General features: G+C 40.0%; 1 protein-coding gene across 7 annotated transcripts in view; it reads right to left on the bottom strand.

Moving 5' to 3' along the window:
- KBTBD12 (kelch repeat and BTB domain containing 12) overlaps positions 1-19,963 on the bottom strand; it is a 74,145-nt gene extending 54,182 nt beyond the window's left edge. For 2 of the 7 annotated variants that reach the window (XM_034998271.1, XM_034998272.1), the window contains exons 1-4: positions 19,720-19,963; positions 10,856-12,037; positions 5,785-6,055; positions 3,304-3,454 (exon numbers count right to left, since the gene is read on the bottom strand). In XM_034998271.1, the coding sequence (XP_034854162.1) occupies positions 3,304-3,454; positions 5,785-6,055; positions 10,856-11,925 (1,492 nt within the window). In that variant the 5' untranslated portion in view covers positions 11,926-12,037; positions 19,720-19,963. Of the gene's footprint in view, positions 1-2,743; positions 3,148-3,303; positions 3,455-5,784; positions 6,056-10,855; positions 12,038-19,719 lie in introns of those variants that run through there. The other 5 variants (XM_034998270.1, XM_034998273.1, XR_004677893.1 and 2 more) reach the window with 4 other exon arrangements.
- Between the last annotated feature and the right edge of the window lie 106 nt (positions 19,964-20,069).

Raw genomic sequence — 20,069 nt, 5'->3', positions numbered from 1 at the left:
TGTTATTGTTGTTGTTTTTAAGTAATTTGCTTAGATTTAATATGCCTCTCCTGTGGTTTGTTTTGGTTTCTCCTCCATTTTTAAAAATGTTCTCTCTCTCTCTCTCTCTTTTTAAAGCAGAGGTGTTACTCTTATTTCTTCATGGGTCAGGTCAAGTATTGTTGTACTCAAACAATAGGAAGGCTTCCAGCCTCGCTTGGTGGGTCTATGTGGAGGTTGGGAGCACATTCAAAGCTCAGGCAGTTTTCAAGTCTACCATGACTTTTACCTTCTGCCTGGCCTTCTCAGATCTCTGTACATGTGCTCAGACTCCCAGTCATCCAGGAATGTGTGAAGAGCTTATATCCTCTTATGGGCTCCATGTCTGTGCAGCTTCCCTAGTCTCCAGGGATGTGTGGAGAATTTATCAAGCCCCTCTAGGACTCTCATATCCAGGATTTTCCTGGAATGTCCCTATTAAATTTCTGGCTAATTCTCCTGTCTGCTGCTGTCCCAAGCAGGACTAAAAGCTCAGGTTAGAAGAAATGTGGGCTTTTCCCATTTGTCACTGTGAGTGTAGGTTCCCACCCTTCACTCCCAAACGTGTCAGCCCCCTCTGGCAAACAAAGATGCTGGTTTTCACAGCTAGCCCACTCTGCTAGAATTCCCATGCTGGATCTACTGGGGTAGGGAACTGGGGCAGCTCAGGAAAGAATGCCAAGGACTGCCTGAAAACTTACCTCAAGTTCAGCAGTTTTGAGAAGATAAGCTCTTCTCAATTTATTGTTTTTGGTTGGTTTCTAGAGATCTGAAATGGTTGTTTTTGAAAAATCTCTCTGGTTTTATAGTTGCTTTTTGGGGAGAGGATGTCAACTCATTCACTTCTTCATAGTTGGAAGCCTCCTGCTTTCACTTAGCTTTTGGCCTGCTAAATTCCTACTGCCATTACAGATCTTAGAAGCTCTTCAGAAAAATTTTAAAAATGTTTTCCCAACATTTTTTTTTGGCATTTTCAGTGGATTAGTCTAGATATCTAGTCTGTTATACAGAAAAGTTAATGCTTTATCAGTTTTTTATGACCATTAAATGAATTTCTTTATGCAAAGAATTCAGCAAAGTATCTGTAACACAAAGGGGCTCAAAAAAACAGTGGTTATAATAATGTCTGAACACTTACATTGTAGGGATTTTACAACTTTGTTTTATTTAATCATGACTCAGTTCTGAATATCCAGAAACTATATTCTAAGCTACTACAAAAGCCTTCCTGGCTGGTCTCTCCATTTTCAGTCTCTTTGAACCTTTGATCTGTTCTTTAATCCTCACCTCACCAATACTCCCCAAATATATATTTTTAAATTTTGTTTTATTTTATTATGTTAATCACCATACAATACACCATTAGTTTTTGATGTAATCATGTTGCTTCTGCATAGTTTTTCATTACTTACTATTATTCTCTTGGTTTTCCACTATAGTCCTTTGTAACCTGGCTCCCAGTTTACCTGTAAACTCTGTCTCCTGCAGCTCCCTGCACCTGGTGGGTTCATTTACTAACTCTCCTTTCATTTTCTATTCTTACTATCTCCACTCTCACCGTCAAGCTTTGGCTTGAGTTTTCTCCTCCTCATCTTCTTCCCTGCCGCTCTGCACCATCTCCCTTCCTGGGTGTACCCTTCTCTCTCTGTCACCTACCCAGTTCTTACGGATCCTTTAACATCTGCCTCCTTTCATTCATCTAGTGGGCATTTGTTCATGCCAACAAGGGTGAGCTCCAAAGGCTGTCTTGAAGGTGCTTTTCCCCATATAACTTACCAAAAACAAAACATTACATTTTTATCCTACATCTCGCCTAGTTGTGGCTCCACATTAGGCAGAAATCTCATTTTTGTTCAGTTGATAAATCACTTTTATCCCACTTTTGACTACCTCCAACTTTAATATAATTAGGAGATCAGCCCTTCCCTCCCTGGAGTTATACATCTATCCTAAGCAATCTATCCTGGTTTAGATATTGTCTCTTCTGGGCCTATGACACAGCATATGGTTATAACCAAGTAACAAATATATTTCCAGAGGAAAAACTTAATTATAATTACGAGTCTCATCACTGAGGTAGTCATAAATTATGTTGCATAATGTTCTTAAAATTATAAAACTATTAATATTTGAGTGCATTAATTATTTTGTTTCATGCTGTGCAGGCAACCAAGAGATAATGGCTTCCCTTTAGCAAAAAAAAAAAAGTCTATTCAAATGCCTGGTTTGCTCTCAGCCCGTATCTCAAGTTTTTTCTTTGCCTTCTTTTTGGTATCCATCACCTTCCCTATGTTTTTGCCAGTTAGTCATCAGTATGCATGAGATGAAGTAGAGAATACTGGAATCCTTATCAGTTTACCAGCCGGTCAGCCTCCTTGACCCAGTCTCACCCTTTCCCACACAGGACAAGGACAGTGGGAGAGGGAGAGGAGGTCATGAAATGTGCTTAGAAGAGCAAAGGACTTAATAAAAGAGGAAAAAATAGGGCGCCTGGATGGCTCAGTTGGTTAAGCGACTGCCTTCGGCTCAGGTCATGATCCTGGAGTCCCGGGATCGAGTCCTGCATCGGGCTTCCTGCTCGGCAGGGAGTCTGCTTCTCCCTCTGACCCTCCCCCCTCTCATGTGCTTGCTCTCTCTCATTCTCTCTCTCTCAAATAAATAAAAAAAATCTTTAAAAAAAAAGAGGAAAAAATAAGAAGTGAAGAAGGATAAGGGAAGCATAGGAGATGTTCTAGAATTTTTACCCACTTGAGTGGAAATGAACCAGTCTTTCACAAGATCACACATATTTAAGAAATAAGAAAAAAAATACATTCAGATGAGAATTATCTGATAACACCTCTACAGAAATTTGGTGGGTGAGGCAAAATGAAGAGGGCTGGCATAATGTGTGTCTTACCTATGGTGGCTTACTCTATTAGCACAGATAATCACAGTTGGTTGCTAAAACACACACTTCATCAACCAAAGGTGGCCAAAGGCTTATTCCCACTTCAAAATATTACTTGATACTATATATAAAGATGTATCATTATTGTTCTTGAATTCCAAGGGACTTGAAAATTCCATACAAATAATTTTGTTTTCCATAAGTCAGTGGACTTCCATTTAATCTTATCTGACTGTGCTCTAGAAAAACAAGAAACAAAAAAACACATTTGGCTAGTTACAGATACATCTGAACTGGGATGCAAGAGGAAGGGAGAATAGGTCATTTTTACTAAGGCAAACTGCTGAGAAAAATAAAAGTAGTCATACTCTTTTAGCAATCTGCTTTCTTCTTACCCAAAACATAAATCTCACTGTTGACTACAGCTGTACTGAATCGGTATTTAGAGAACTTCATGGGCGCCCGCTCTGTCCATTGATCTTGGCTGGGGTCATACTGCAACAGTCTGTTGCTTAGTCGATCCGGTTCTTCATCAGGGAGATCCATCTGTGTGAGATATGACAGCTGATATAATAACATACCACTCGGAAATCTCTGTGAGTACGTGAATGCAATTAATCTAAGCAGACAGCCAAGGAGATGAAGAGGAGTTAGCTGCTGAGACTCACACTCACAAACACACCAGATCCCATGACTTGGGGTGATAAGTCTACCGTCAATGTCAGAGGAATTTGGACTCTGTAATAATGGAGCTCTGGGGTCGGCTCACAGCAAACAATCTGTGATCTGAGCAAGGAGACAAGACAGCACTTTAAAAAAAATGAAGCAATGGCAGAGCCTTAAAAATGAAACCCAACTTTCTTGAACAGTATTTAAAGTGCAATTTTATTTCAGCAAACTTTATAGTGCTAGAGTTTAATGATATTTGTGAGAAACTCATTTTAATAATTCATAAGGCATTTTTCTTTATATCTTTCTAATCCAAATGGAACAAAATTCAGAAAACATTTTAGTGTTTTAGTAATTAGAGTATTTTTATACTATAATTATGACCTATATGGGAATGGGCTGAACTTCATCTTCAAGATTGATGGATTAATATATATTATTTGCAGTTATTTTTATGTATTTATTTTACTTATATACATTTTTAATGACTAGAGACAGTAAAAATTGAACTATTTATTCTTATACACATGAATATGGCTTCCCCTGATCATAAACTTCAGGCAAAGTAGTGCTTTTTTGCCTTCAGTGTGTCAAGAACTTTTATAACTTCAGTCTAAGGATGCTTTTAAATGTCTTTTGTTTTGGATGCAGGTGTTTGACACAGAAATAATTGCCATACTTATGAAAGTTGTAATTAATTTAATTACTTTAAATACACCAGGGATATGATCATTATGATGCAATCACAACCCCAGGTTATCTTGCAATTTAATGTATTGTATTAGATAGGGACCAGCAGAAGCTTTTGTTATGCAATAAATATCCATGTGTCATTTGTTCAAAGACATTATTCTGTAACACGTATTGACTTTATTGTTTTAATTTTCCTTCTAATTTTTAAGTATTTGATCTTTATTTTAGTGGCAAGAAAACCAAAGAAAAGCTTCTACATTGTCTTTGGAGCTTATTCATGCAAAATAACTATGTAATGGATAGCTCTGAAAATGCATAATTACAAAGGTTTTAGCTACTAGCTGTGATTAAATCTGTACTACGTTTTGATACACAGGACACATTTCAAAATGTATTAAATGTGATGTTCAAGGTTTAAAAACAGGTATGATATATGGCAAAATCCAAGCTTATGAAATGAATACAAAAAGCATCAGTTTTTTCAGTTTTATCATGAAGCCAATTTCCCAAACAAGAAAGCATATAGGCAAAAATAAGTTTGCTTTCTGTCATGGGGATGGACAATGAGCTAGTAAGATTCATCTTTTTTTTTTTTTTTAAAGATTTTATTTATTTATTTGACAGAGAGAGACACAGTGAGAGCAGGGACACAAGCAGGAGGAGTCGGAGAGGGAGAAGCAGGCTTTCCGCTGAGCCTGGAGCCCGATGCGGGGCTCGATCCCAGGACCCTGGGATCATGACCCGAGTGGAAGGCAGACGCTTAACGACTGAGCCACCCAGGCGCCCCGCTAGTAAGATTCATCTTCTGAGAACAACTGGTAGGCCAGGGCAGAAGGCAGCTGGCCTGCTACTACCACGAGAGTTCAAGGCACGGTGGGGATGGGGGGCGAACACCCAGAGAGAAGGGGAGGGCCCCTGTGGTCATGCTCTACTGACTCAGCAGTCTTGGCTTGCCATCTCTTTGCTGGGCTTCCATGCAAATGATATCCTGGTTTCTCTATCCGCTGGTGCCCAGCAAAGCCATAAAATGTTTTAAATCACAATATACTTTTGTGGAAATGACTGGGCCATCACAGGTTGAATATTCTGGTTTCCCATGTAGAGTAAGAACTTTAAATTTGGAAAAGACCTGAGCCTTACTTGCCTCAGCTCACACAACTATTAAGCAGACAGAAGTGGAATGAGGATCCAGTGCCTCCACCTCTTGCTTAGATGCTCCCTACAGATAATTTCTCAGCATAAGCATCTTTCATAATTAGCAAGAATGGGAAGGATTATAAAGAGCATAGCATGAATACTGAATGAAGTCATGTCTATGAATAACACACTTTAAAATTCATTCTCCTAAACTGCTTTAACACTTTACGATCTCAAGTTTAATAGTCTATAAAATAAAAGGCATTTTACCAAGATGTAAGTCATGCTCTTTTAGTGTTCAACAGCTACAGTATTTTTCAACACAGCACCAGACGTAGCACAGCCATGCCAACTAGGTATATAGGAAATTTCTTCACCTGAGGGGTCCAGCCTCCGATCACATAAAGTTTATTATTCACGGTTACTACGGCATGGCATGCCAACTGCAGTGGAAGAGGAGACACCCTTCTCCAACTATCCCGTTCTACAGAGTACTTATCCACACAGTTTGTAATGAGATACTGGTTTTTAACTTTCATCTGTCCTCCTATAACATAGAGGTCATTATGGACACTGCCCAGAGCATAGAGCTCTCGAAATTCAGCGGTGCATAACTTTTCCCAAAACTGGTTTCCTTTATCGTGATACCTGCAAATTAAGAGAGAAAACCCAGGATTAGTGTTAACTGGAAAACAACTTATCCAAGAAACACACTTAAATTTCTTTTCTAGCTAGAAACAACACGATTTGGTTCATCTAATTGGGGAGGAAGAAACATTAGTATAAGATAGTAGCACAGGTTTGTGCTGCTTTTTTGGGCAAGGATTGATGAACAAACTATAATGTGCATGGAAATAATTAACCACATCTCTGCAGAATTTTAGAAAATATATGGACAAAGTATAGATTATCCAGGACTAGCCTTCATTTCCTGATTCTGGGAAAGAAAATCAAGAACAAATAGGAAATCTTGCAGCACGTCATTTGTAATTTTACTATAAAAGAGGAATAAGTAAAAATGAAGAAAAATACAAAAATGTCTTATTCTGTGGACTAGAAGTCTCACTTTATTTTTATTTAATTTTTTTGAAGATTTTATTTATTTATTTATTTGACAGAGAGAGACACAGCGAGAGAAGGAACACAAGCAGGGAGAGTGGGAAAGGGAGAAGCAGGCTTCCCGCAGAGCAGGGAGCCCCATGCCGGGCTCGATCCCAGGGCCCTGGGATCATGACCTGAGCTGAAGGCAGACGCTTAATGACTAAGCCACCCAGGTGCCCCTAGAGGTCTGTCTCACTTTAATACTACATTAGAGCAATCAGCTTTCCAGTAGAGAATCTCAAAATATCTCTATTCAGAGATTTCTAATGGGACAAGGTAGAGTATGTAGAATTTTAAGGATTGTTCTTATAGTTCTAACTGGCTTAGAACAGAGTCAGGAACACCTGTAGGTGTCTGCTACATTTAACATCTATTTTAATGCTCTGGGTAGGATAATTTTAGTAATTTCTTCCATGAAAAAGTATGTCAGTCTGAGAAGGGTTTTGGGAGGTAGGGACACCAGGATATACAGTCTTTAAATACCTCCTAGAGTCCAACACATTAATTGACTGTGTGTGTGTATGTGTGTGTGGCATTATGTAGTCACTAAATATATGATTTTGTGGGTATCCTTTGTCTTGCCTCTTGATAATGGTAAGTCTGTTTTCTCCAATCATGATTTGAGACAAATAGTCTAAGAATAAAAGTACTTATGGGGACAGTGGGATATGAAATTAGATCTGTCCCAGAAAATCCAGAATATATTCTGGAATTCAAAAGTAAAACAAAACCAGGAAAATATGGAAAATAAGAAAAAAAAAGTTGTTCTGTTTGGAAACAAATGAAGAAATGATGAATGTTCTATACAGAGTGCAGTTTTAAAGTATAGAGTACAGTACAATTTAAAGTACCCTACTTACTTTGTATCAAACATTTGACAGTGAATCGGATTATATGAGTTTTGCCCAGTTGTTCTGAGCCAACTCTTAATTCTTCCCTAGAGACAACTCCTTGCTTCAGGCTTGACAGGGAAGTTGGAAGACAATGTTCCTTTCCTGTCTGGCTTGTCACAAACTGAATGCAGAAACTCAACAAATCCAGTCATCGTCTTCTGTGTAATCTGGGTAGGAAACCAGTCCCTAGAATCACAGTTGGTATTTTCACCACTACTTTCAATTGTACTAGATTTTAGAAGAGGAAGGAGGATTAGGTGTCAAGTGTGGGGGATATTGAAGTAAAGCCAGTGGATGAATATATCAACAGAACTAAAAAAATGGGTTTTTGGCTTTCTGAGACATGGTTTAAGAAAACAGGCCAAGAATGAAATACATCCCATGAAGGTTGGGAAGTACGTGTTTGCTGGGCAAGCTTGCTAATCTGATTTTCAACACTTTGAACTGAAAATGGGGAGGGAAAATGCCCAGATAAAACTATAAAACATATTATTAAGAAAAATGGATATGACATAAAAAGGAAATAGTGACAAAGTGGCTCAACTTCACAGAGGTTGATAGTGTAAAGACAACACTTACATCCTCAGCTGTGTGTACACCCAAGTATGAGAGAAAGTTAAAGGACACAGGAAGGTGTATCTTTTCTGAAAAGAAATGGCCTACTAGGGTACAGGTCTATTTCCTAAGTCAAGAAGAAATATATCTGCATAGAAATCTATGAACTATACAGAGGCAAGTTGAAGAGCATCCAGGCAAAGATAAAAGGGATAAGAACAGAAATAATAGAGTAGGAATGTAACACAAAATGATCATTTCTCACACATATCACAAAACTGGCACCTAACATGACCTTCAGGAATGCTCTAAGATTTTAACTATCTGGGTATCTACTGGAAGTCCGGCTCATTGAAGCCCAAAGCAATGCTTTTGATAATTTCATTATTTGCCTTGCTGACAATTTCATTATTGGAGGAGGTAAGCAGGGTAACGGATACTTTTACCCTAACTCCGACCACTGTGGAGTAGCTGGTTGGTGATGGGAATGTGGCTGAGTTCAAGACAGATAAGAAGGAAAACACAGAGTATATAGTTAAACATATGTCATCAGAAAGGGAAGTAGGCTTTCAAAAAAGTTAAGAGGAAAGATGCCTGAGGATCATAAGAAAGACACATGGACAGGGCTGGACGTTTATTAAAAATAATGGCAGTCAAGAAATGAGCAGAAGACATGAACAGACATTTCTCCAAAGGAGACATACAAATGGCCAACAGACTCATGAAAAAATGCTCAACATCACTCGGCATTAGGGACATACAAATCAAAATCACAATGAGATACCACCTCACACAGGTCAGAATGGCTAAAATTAACAAGTCAGGAAACAACAAATATTGGTGAGGATGCAGAGAGAGGGGAACCCTCTTACACTGTTGGTGGGAATGTAAACTGGTACAGCCACTCTGGAAAACAGTATGGAGGTTCCTCAAAAAGTTAAAAATAGAGCTACCCTATGACCCAGCAATTGCACTACTAGGTATTTATCCAAAGGATACAAACAGTGATTTGAAGGGGCACCTGTACCCCAATGTTTATAGCAGCAATGTCTACAATAGTCAAAGTACGAAAAGAGCCCAATTGTCCATTGAGAGATGAATGGATAAAGAAGATGTGATACATATATATATATATACACGTACACATACACACACACACAATGGAATATAACCGAGCCATCAAAAAATTGGAATCTTACCATTTGCAACAATGTGTATGGAACTAGAGGGTATTATGCTAAGTGAAATAAGTCAATCAGAGAAAGACAATTATCATACGACTTCACTCATAGTGGAATTTAAGAAACAAAACAGAAGATCATAGGGGAAGGGAGAGAAAAATAAAATAGGACGTAATCGGAGAGGAAGACAAACCATAAGAGACTCTTAAATCTAGGAAACAAACTGAGGGTTGCTGGAGGGGAGGGGGGTTGGGGATGGGGTAATTGGGTGATGGGCATTAAGAAGGGCATGTGATGTAATGAGCACTGGATGTTATACGCACCTGATGAATCACTAAACTCTACCTCTGAAACTAATCATATACTATATGTTAATTAAGTGAATTTAAATAAAATAAAAAAATAAAAATAATGGCAGAACTGTGGACTGTCTTGATGAGGAAGAAAAATAGCTATGCATCTATGATGAAAAGAAGGACCCTTGGGATCTGACATCCTGGCTCTGTAGTCTATACCTGATTATTCTGAAGAAGGCTGTGCTTGCTGCCCAGGGCCATGCTTGGCCCCAAGGGCATAGGGCCAGGTCATTCACCCAGGGCTCTGCAGTCTCTCCCCCATCACTACCAGGGGAGATGAAGGTGAAAAGGGGACAGGTGCTTTAAGCAGATAATGGAATGTTAAAAGATGACAGGAAAATAGTAGGCCTCTTACTTCTTTCTTTGTCCCAACTTTGCCAGCAAGAAGAATTCCTTTCTCACTGAAAAGTCTGAACAAACCCTCATAGAGGGAACTGAGAGGGGGAGGATACTGAAGGAGAGCTTTACTGCCTAGTGCTTATTCTATGTACATATTTCTTATTTACGCAGTTAGACTGAAGCCCTGAATGCTTACTGAATACTTGCTGCAGAAACAGTAAATGAATGACTAGTCCTCACATAGGAGACCTAGAGGACATGGTACTTCTTAGCAGACACTCCTTTCTCCAATGATTCTAGCCTTGAAGCATTCTCAGGCCACAAACATTTCATGCTATTGGAGGTTTAGGAAAGATCTATAAATTAAGGATACAGAACGAAAACCGAGAGATAATTAGTAATTTTTGGTTGAGAAAAAAAATTATTTACTATTCTGAATTATGAACTAAAACATAAATTCAAAGGAATCCATATTAATAAACTTTTCTTGTTAAAAGTTGTCTTAAGGGCGCCTGGGTGGCTCAGATGGTTAAGTGTCTGCCTTTGGCTCAGGTCATGATCCCAGCGTCCTGGGATCGAGTCCCACATCGGGCTCCCTGCTCCTTGGGAGCCTGCTTCTCCCTCTGCCTCTCTCTCTGTCTCTCATGAATAAATAAATAAAAATCTTAAAAAAAAAAAGTTGTCTTAAGCTCTTCAAAACTCGTAACTAAACAATTACATCCTTTCATATGGATCAATAATGAAAGCTAAGCATGAAATTGTACAGTGGAATCATAACATATATACATTTAACTTATGGAAATCCACCTGTATGCTCTGAACAAATAAAAGGAAAAAAATAATTTTAAAATGTGGGTGATTTCATTATGAATTTTCTATATATGTAAAATATGTAATTACAGGGTAATTTTACTACACATCTTTGAAGAGATGATCACTCTTTCAGGAGTACTTTCTTCTACCATTGCTAATGTCAGAGCAAGATAATTAAAACCAATTTACAAATATTTGCGAGATACAAACCTATAGATTTCAACATTCTTGTTCTTTTGTCTAGAGAGTTTAGAGGCACTTGCTTCTCCGGCCACAATTATGGTGTTGTTTTCCAGGACCACACCAGCACACACGGTTCCCAAGCCCTCTCCATACTTGGGAGACGAGACAAAATAGGTCTTCCGTGAAGCAGGATCATAACAAAAACTGGTGTCCCCATAGTTCCTATGTCTTGACCTGATTCCTGAAGAGTTGTTGCCAATGCAAAGCAAAAGACTAGTAGTCTCCATGCCATAACGAAGATTTAGAGAGTGCTGTTGGGGTGTCTTGATGGCTTTGAATGCATTCTGAATTATGTCAATGCAATCTGCATCACACAGAAGCATTGTGTTCCTTTTCAGGGCTTGTCTTAAAAAAGAAGGGTTTATAAGTTCCAATCTGACTTGCTTCAAAAGCTCAACAAGATGCTCTGTGCGCAGTTCTTGGTTATGATTTACCCATCTCAGGACTAAGTCCAGAATGCTCTCCTCCCTGGATATGTTAAGGTCATCTGATTTAATAAGTGTCAGAAATTGGTGTGCTTCGATTTCTAATATTTCTTCATGTAAGCTCACCTCAGCAAAGTGCTGATACAAGTATTTCTTTGATTGATCAGATAAATCTTCAGCTCCAATCTGCTTTGCAAAATAATAGATACCTACACAGTTCGAGGCGTCCATATGGTCCATCATATATTTTTGACACACACTAAAGATTTCTTCCATCTGCATAAAATAGGCAGCCATAGCGACAGTCTGAACATTGGCGTTATCAATCTCTAAAGCCGCATTGTACATGTAATTCAATATCACAGACACGCTTTCTGCTGTGATGTCATAAAGTATGACTTCCCTTTGAGTACATTCGAGTAGTCCACAGGTGAACATAGCTTTGAAATAAGGACTAAATGCAGCCAGGACTAGCCTGTGGCAAGGAAATTTCTCCCCTTCTGCTATGAGTATGACATCGATCATTTCTGCTAATTCTTTCATGCTCTTAACTTGATTCAGTAAATTCAAACTATGTTGGTATTTTTCTTTTCCCTCAGCCTTGCACTCCATGATACACTTTTCAGTGTTTCTAAGTACGTCTTTTTCAAAGGTAGCTGGATTCTTGCGGGGCTATTTGCATGTCTGATTACTCAAAAAGCTACAGAGACGTGCTGGAACACTCCTGAGGGAAAGAAAAGAATCCGGTTTCCCGTAAGAAAACAATTCTCTGTGATTTAAATATGCAGCATTAGTGACTAAAAAGTATTTATAAATAAATTTTATTCACTCCAAACGCAGTAGTTTAAGACAACCACTTTTGTATCTAGAAATAATGTCAGTGATTGCATAAACAGTAAATTATCAACTACTAACAACATTAACCTAATGAGCAGCAGAGATTTTTTTTTTCTAGGAGGGCTGGAAAGTCCTCCCTCCCAAGGTGAACGGAGAGAGAAGTGATAAGATGGCCTGTTTTGCAACTCCATTTGCAGTTACCAAACAGCTGCCTGCAGGCCAAGGGGCAGGGGCATTAGGTAACCTGCCCTCTGAGGACGTGCATCTCTGAAAATGTCATGTGCACCTGCCAAAAAAAACCAAAAACAAAAACTGCACTCAAGTGTTATAATGGCCCCAGAACCACACAGGATGGCTGAGGAAAAAAAAAAAAAGTCTATTAAAATTCTGCCCAGACTTTTCCTATGGGGCAAATAATTCAAAACAGTGCTTTGGAAAGCACAGCCAAATGTCTGCTGATCTGAGAATTCACAAGACTTGAAACTTACAGCTAAATCATCCTCAACTTAGAATGTGCACAAAAGCCATCCCGTTTCTGTATCCCCACTCCTTGCTCAGCTTCTCTTTGTTCCTTACTTCACAGTAGTGGAGATGGACTCACTTCTCCCCTTAAAAAGCCCTGGTCTAATCAGAAGTCTCTTTCAGCTAGTTGTCTGTCTTCACCTTGCCCAGAGGAATGGAAGCAGGGTGTTTCAAGGAAGCTAATTAGCTGTTTGGATTTAAAGAAGGAATTCCTAGAGTCAGCAACCTTCACGTTGAGGAGCACATCTCCGGGCCCTGTCACCCTGTCTAGTTCTTACTTGGCTAGAAGTTGCACGCAGTAAGAATGAACCATGGTAAAAAAGTCAGTCCTAGGAATTAAGAGAGGAAGAGAGGTGATAATTTCAATCATATGAAAGCATAATTTGTCAGCTGCAAAGGTTCTACATTTCTGTAATCCTATCAAGATTAGAAATCTCAGCAAGATTTCTCCATCTCAATTCTCACTGTGTCTCAATGAGAAATGGCACTTTTTTCAGTGTTGAATTAAAGTTCATTTCAGGAAACAAGTGTTAAGCACGATAGGAATGTTTAAGTATATGATGGCAACTATAAGACCTAAAAATCACTGTGCTAGAGTGTGTGTAATAACAACTAGCCGGTCTAAGAATCTGTATACTTGAAATAGGAATAAAAACCCTTCTTGCCAGATTTTCCAGCACTAATGCCTCAGGTTTATTGCAATAAAGGCTTAAAACTTTCTTTGTGAGGCCCTGCAGATTAAAAGTGAACCTTTGTTTTTTACTTTCATTTGTTTTAGATTTTTACAAAGAGAATCCAGTTATGGGTAATTAAGAGGTCATTATATTTCTGACTCTCCTACAACACATTATGAGTAGCCCAAATCATATTATGTGGGCCTCTTTGTACACAAACACATCAGTCAACTTTAAAGATGGCAGCTGTTACTTTGAGCTGAAAACCAGAAAAGTTTCCTTATAAGGAGATAAATACGAACGAGTTTCTCCTATTCTATTTGTACTGATACCTAAGAATCACTTAGAGGATATCGATACCAGTGCTAGGAAGCCAAGAGCAGTTTCCAGATAGGATCACTAGATCGAATATGAGGCAGGCCATTCAGAAAGTGCCTCAAGTTCCCAGAGTTTTGACCTTGATGCTGCTAGGAAGAAATGAGACGCTGGGGGCTCAAATGTTGTGACTGTAACCCTAGGATTTTGTGTATATATATATATTTTAAAGATTTATTTATTTGAGAGAGAGAGAGAGAGAGAGCACGCCCGCACCAGCGAGGGGAGGGGCAGAGGGAGAAGCAGGCTCCCCACAGAGCAGGGAGCCCAATGCGGGGCTCGATCCCAGGACCCTGGGGTGATCACCTGAGCCGAAGGCAGACGCTTAACCGACTGAGCCACCCAGGCGCCTCAGGATTTGTATCTTTAAGGCAGGAACCAAACCACCCTTGTTGAACTTTGTGGCATAAGGCTATCTTAATAAAAACACAAGCAGCATTAGTTTGAAAGAAGTATGTGTTCCTTTTTTTTATAAATATAGTAGTGCCTTATAAACACTGTGGACAATGTTGGGTTTCCCCCAGAATCCAACCTGCCTTCTGTTGGAGTGGATGGGGTAGGACCACTGTGACTGGTTCAGGGATGGGTGTGAGACCGGAGATGGGCTTAATCAGAGTGAAGCTCAGGTTTCTGGCTCAATGGCTGGCAGCATCCATGTGTTCTGCAGATGAGAGGTCTGGAACTGCTACAGCCATGTCCCCATAAGTCAGCATGAGGACACAGCTAATACAGGGAAGAAGGCAGAGAATCCAGCGTAATGGGTTTGAAACATGCTTTATATCTGTATTTTTCAGGCTTCAGTGACAAACTATTTCCTTTATTGTTTAAGCTAGTTTGAATTGGGATTGCTGTAACTGACACTCAAGAGTCCTTACTGGTATAAGTGACATATGCAAAAAGGTTGAGAAAAGGTTGCCTAAGGTAATTGCAATCATATATTTTGTAAAATTCCACTTTTGTTATATTCTTATGTTTTCTATTAGTATACTGTCAAGTAAAAGAACCATAGAAGCTTCTAGTTATCTTCATTTTTTAAAAAGATTTTATTTATTTGAGAGCGAGCAAGAGACAGGGAAGAGCAGTGAGGAGGGAAGAGGAGGGGGAAAGAATCTCAGGCAGACTCTGCACTGAGCGCAGAGCTAATACAGGGCTCGATCTCACTCTCACAACCCCGAGATCATGACCTGAGCCGCAACCAAGAGTTAGATGCTTAACCAGCTGAGCCACCCAGGCACCCCTTCATTTCTTCTTGATAGAAGGCAATATACACTAAGTCACTCTTCTAAGTTTACCTCTTCTCATTAAATGGACACAACATTTTACAGGTGCAGGAACTGAGTTTTGAACGCAGTTCTATCTGACTCCAAAGTCTGTACTCTTAACCATTCACTCTCGTGCAAGTGTGGGCAAAGGAGGGCCAGAGAGTAAATATTTCAGGCTCTGTAGGCTCTAGGGTCTCTGTCCTAACAACTCAACTCTGCTGTTGGAATGCAAAAGCAGGCATAAACAATACATAAACAAATGAGCATGGCTGTGTGCCAATGAACTGTTTTAGGGCTATTGAAACTTGAATTTCATATATTTTCATGTGTCATGAAACAGTATTCTTTTGATTTTTAAAAGCTATTTAGAATGATAAAATCCATTCTTAGCTTATGGGCTATACAAAAACAGGCCGCAGGTCAACAACTCTTGCTCTACTGTTATAAATCAATCCACTTTCTAGATCCTGAGTAGGACAATATCCCATCTGGGTGCCTAACCTCCACTTCTCTGCTTAAGCCCAGTTGAAAGAGTTTTGATTCAAAAAGATTCAAAAAGATCATCTGGTTGTCCCCAAGATTCCCAAATATAAATCAATTTCTTCAATAAATACTTCATTTGGATGCAGCCAGTCTGCCCCCAATATTGGCTGTAACAACAAAAAACACTTTTTTTTATTCTTATGTTAATCTCCTACATTACATCATTAGTTTTAGATGTAGTGTTCCATGATTCATTGTTTGTGCATAACACCCAGTGCTCCATGCAGAATGTGCCCTCCTCAATACCCACCACCAGGCTAACCCATCCTCCCACCCACAACAAACACTTTTAAAACAGAAATAATCGTTCCCAACATTCTGAAGAAGCATTTATAAATTTTTTAGATGGGCGTATATATTTATTAAGTATCCCCTTCTTCTACTTGCCTTTTATACACCTCCTGAAAGCTACTCGAAATTTCTATGGATTTATGGACCAAATGAATATACCGATGGAAATCCTGAAAAATATCCAGGCAGTTAAATGCACCACCACACTTCAAAGACATTCTCAGCAATGTCTCCTGTGCCTATAAGGTGCAGAGAAGATACCAGCATTGCAGATGGGGGCTTTGAGAGAGTCCTGGGTTTGAATCTCAGTTTAGCCGTTTACTTGCTATACTCCTAAAATGACTTAACCTTTCTAAACCTTGGTTTGTTCATCTGTAAAATGGGGAGGATGTATATAAAAGTAGTTAGGTCAGTTCTTGGCATCCAAGTGCTCCATAAATGGAAATTATTGTTATTTTACAGTGTAGCAGAGTGCAGCTTAGAGGCTAGAAACATGGGCTTTGGCTGGGTTACCAAGGCCTGGGTTTGAATCCTTGCTCTACTATCTAGTAATATAAGCAAATTTCTTAGCCTCGTTCAGTTTCCTCACTTGAGATTAGCTTTGAGAATTATTTAAGAATAGTTGGGAGAATTAAATAAGGCCATTCGTGTACAATACATCATTTGCCTGGTAAAATCTGCTTGGTACAGCTGAAGCAGGATATACCTGTATAAATAATTTTCTAATAATAACAATGTTTGGGTCCATATACAAACTGCTTGTGGGTACAGACACAGCTCATAAATAAAAGAGAGCTGACAGCAACTTTTTCTTATAATGAGGGCAGAGAGGGCATTCTCCTCTCATCAGCAAAACAAAATTGTATAAATGTTCTCATGATATCAATGGGAAGTTATTCTCTGCTCCAATTTATAGAAGACTGAACTGGTGCATTCATATTAATAGTACCCATAATAATAGAGAAAAAATGAGTAGCAAAGATAAATACAAATCACAAGAATAAAGCCTAATTACTCTGCAAATCCAAAATGCAGTTATACCCATGTCCAGTATATTTAGTTTTGAGAGATGGACTGCTACAAATTTTAATGTGGCATAAAAATGTTAATTTAAGCTGCCAAGGATTTGCTTTTATAATGTTTAATATTATAATCTTTACATTATCTTTAAAGTTGCTACTTTTCCTACATAATGAATGATACATGAGCTTGCTTCCATGTTTTGCTGAAGTCAAAACTAGTTTAAATTCATAGTAGCACTGTTTGAAATAGCAAAAATGTGGAAATAACCTAAATATTGATTAACATGAGAACAGATAAACTGGAGGATATTCACTCAAGAGAATACTGCACAGCATAAACAAAAAATGAACTAGAGCTACATGTATCAACATGAATTTCACGAACATCATAATCTGTGCAAAAGACTGCAGACGAATAGATGCTACAAACCATTGAGCTCATGTTTAAAATATGCAAAATAATTATGTTCTAATAGAGTAAATATAGACAATATATTCTGACAAAATAAATAAATGTGCTCTCTCTCTCTGCCAAATAAAGAAATAAAATCTTTTAAAAAGTTTAAAAAATTATATATTCTTTAAGGACACATACAACTCTGGTGGAATATAAAGAAATGAAGGGTAATTATAAAAAACATCAAATTCAGGATAGGGTTGCCTTGAGGAAGTGTGGAAGGAGGGGATACAATTAGAGAATTGCACTTACCATGGCGAGCCCTGCACAATGTCTGAAATTGTCCAATTACTATGTTGTACACCTGAAACTGATACATTATGTCACATATACTTCAATAATAAAGATAAAAAAATGTATCCTGAGCGTATTGTCACCAGCACCACCCCTCATTCAAACATCACCAGGCCCTTCACAATCTGGCATCTCCCCACCTTTCCTACCTCATCTCCTGGCTTTCCTTCCTTATACATCAGTCTTTTAGTAGTACTGAACCACTAGCAATTCTAATGCATATGTTACCTTTACACACAGTGTTCTGTCTGGAATATCCTTCTCCCCCTTCCACCTGAAGAAATACAAGTGGCTCTTCCAAATTCAGTTAGACATCACTTCCCCTGTGAAGCCTTCTCTGCCCTTCCTTGCCTGTACCTTGAACATAGTGACTGTTGCATCTGCCTGCCTCCCCTTTCAATAATGAGCACATTGAGGGTAGGGGGCTCATGTTTTAGTCACTTCCAAACTCTTCACATCTGTCTGTGATGATGCCTGCTACATTAGGGCTGCTCAATAAGGTCTGTGCAACTAAATGTTTTGCTTCGTCCTAAATTACAATTTCATGATAACCTTTTTTTCTTCTTGTTTCATGCATGTTAATAAACCATTATCTTGAAGATCCTTTTCTACATTTATTTATTTTTTATTTTTTAAAGATTTTATTTATTTGAGAGAGAGAGAATGAGAGAGAAAGTACGCATGAGAGGGGATAGGGTCAGAGGGCGAAGCAGACTCCCTGCCGAGCAGGGAGCCTGATGCGGGACTCGATCCAGGGACTCCAGGATCATGACCCGAGACGAAGGCAGTCGCTTAACCAACTGAGCCACCCAGGCGCCGCTCTTTTCTACATTTAAAAGTTGTGCTTGATTCTTTAAGTTGCTCATGTTTTTTCAAGTCAAGCAAATCACCCAGAATCCTTAACTTGATTTCCTTGATGCACTGTGACACCCACTTCTCACTTCACTTCTACTTTCGAAATTAATTCCCAGTTACCACGTGCTCTCAGGGTTTCGGCCCCAATTTTTAGAGAACTGAAGCCAGAGATCACAAATTGGCTACTCACACTTTTTTTTTTTTTGCAAAATAGTTGTTAACATGCAACTGTAACATTGTAACATCTACTGAAAAAATGGAAGGCTTGGCAACATTGGAGCCTTCATTCCCATGGTGACAACAGTGTGTTTGACCTGAGTAGACAGTTGCCACCTCTCAGACGGCACATCTTATTTCCTTTCCCCAGCCCCCATTATCCTGAGTGTCAGTCCTCATTTATAATTCTCACACTGTTGCTTTTCTCCCCCGCCTTTTTAGTTACCTTCCAGCCACTTATTTGTGACCTCTGTTTTTCACCATTCCATCCCCACACCTCATTTTGCTTCAGTATCACAACTTTGCACAGACACTGGTAGGAAATGGCTACCTTAAATGCACTTTGAGTCTCCCACTAGTATGGAAAAACACCTGGTTCACTTAATAGCAATAATCCATCCCATACCCTAGGTGTTTAATAACGGCCAGGCCTGTAAGTGATAAAGCTAAAAAAGACAAGTTTCCTTTTTGCTTTCCTTTGAGGAGTTCACACTGTTTTGCATTCTCAGGGCACTTTATACTTTTCAAAGTGCTTTAATATGCATTGTGCAGTAGCTCATTAGTTCCTCTTAAGAATCGCGTGGGGGGGAAATGCAGCGTAATTATATTCCTGGCTTTAAAGTTAAGAGAGTTGCTTGGGGGTACTTTCGATGCTAATTGAAGCTTTTTGAAGTGCCAGGCACTATTCAAGGCCCTAGGCAGACAGCCAGGAAGGGAAAGACAGAAGGGTCCCTCCCTTTATGGAGCTTATAGTCTAGCGAGGGGGGCAAACGTTAACGTAGATAATGCTAGGACGGTGACTACTGCCACATTAAAGAGGGAAGAGACTCCTGGCTGAGCAAAGCTGGTCTCGAGAAGGAAGCGACTGGCTGGGCTGAGCTGCGAAGGCAGGAGCCGGCCCCATGACGACGGGAGGGAAGCGCAGTGGGCCCCACAAGCGCCAAGGGCCGGGAGGCTGCCCCCAGCTCCGGCCCTCGACCTTTCTCCATTGGCCTGGCCCTAGAGCTAAGACAAGGCCCTCGACAGGGGCCCGCGTTTCCTCTGTCACCGTTACTTACAAGCTGCTGACCCCCGGCTTGAGGCACGGCCCCACTGGCTCCGCAGAGGCCGCAGGGATGGCGCCGCGACCTGGCCCTGTGGCCGCGCGGACCGGGCCAGGCTGGCCGGGGCGGGGCAGCTAGCGGGCTTGACCAGCGGGCACTGCCCAATATGGGCCTGTGCGGGCCTGGTGATATAAATAGACCGCGCTGGGAGCGCAGGGGACCGAGGGCCCGCGCCCTGCGGAGGGGGCGGGGGGCGCTGGCAGCTCCTCTGAAGTGACAGCTGCCGCCCTCGGCGCCGCGGGAGCCCGGGATCGGGCGGCTCTGCGCCTGCGCTGGTCGTCCAAGCGGCTCTGCGAAGGCAATCC

The sequence above is a fragment of the Mirounga leonina genome, unplaced genomic scaffold, assembly GCF_011800145.1.
Source record: "Mirounga leonina isolate KUSES-001 unplaced genomic scaffold, KU_Mleo_1.0 Mir_94, whole genome shotgun sequence".
Lineage (NCBI taxonomy): Eukaryota > Metazoa > Chordata > Mammalia > Carnivora > Phocidae > Mirounga > Mirounga leonina.
Note: the sequence above shows the minus strand (reverse complement) of the source record. Positions and strands in the feature narration are given on the sequence as shown.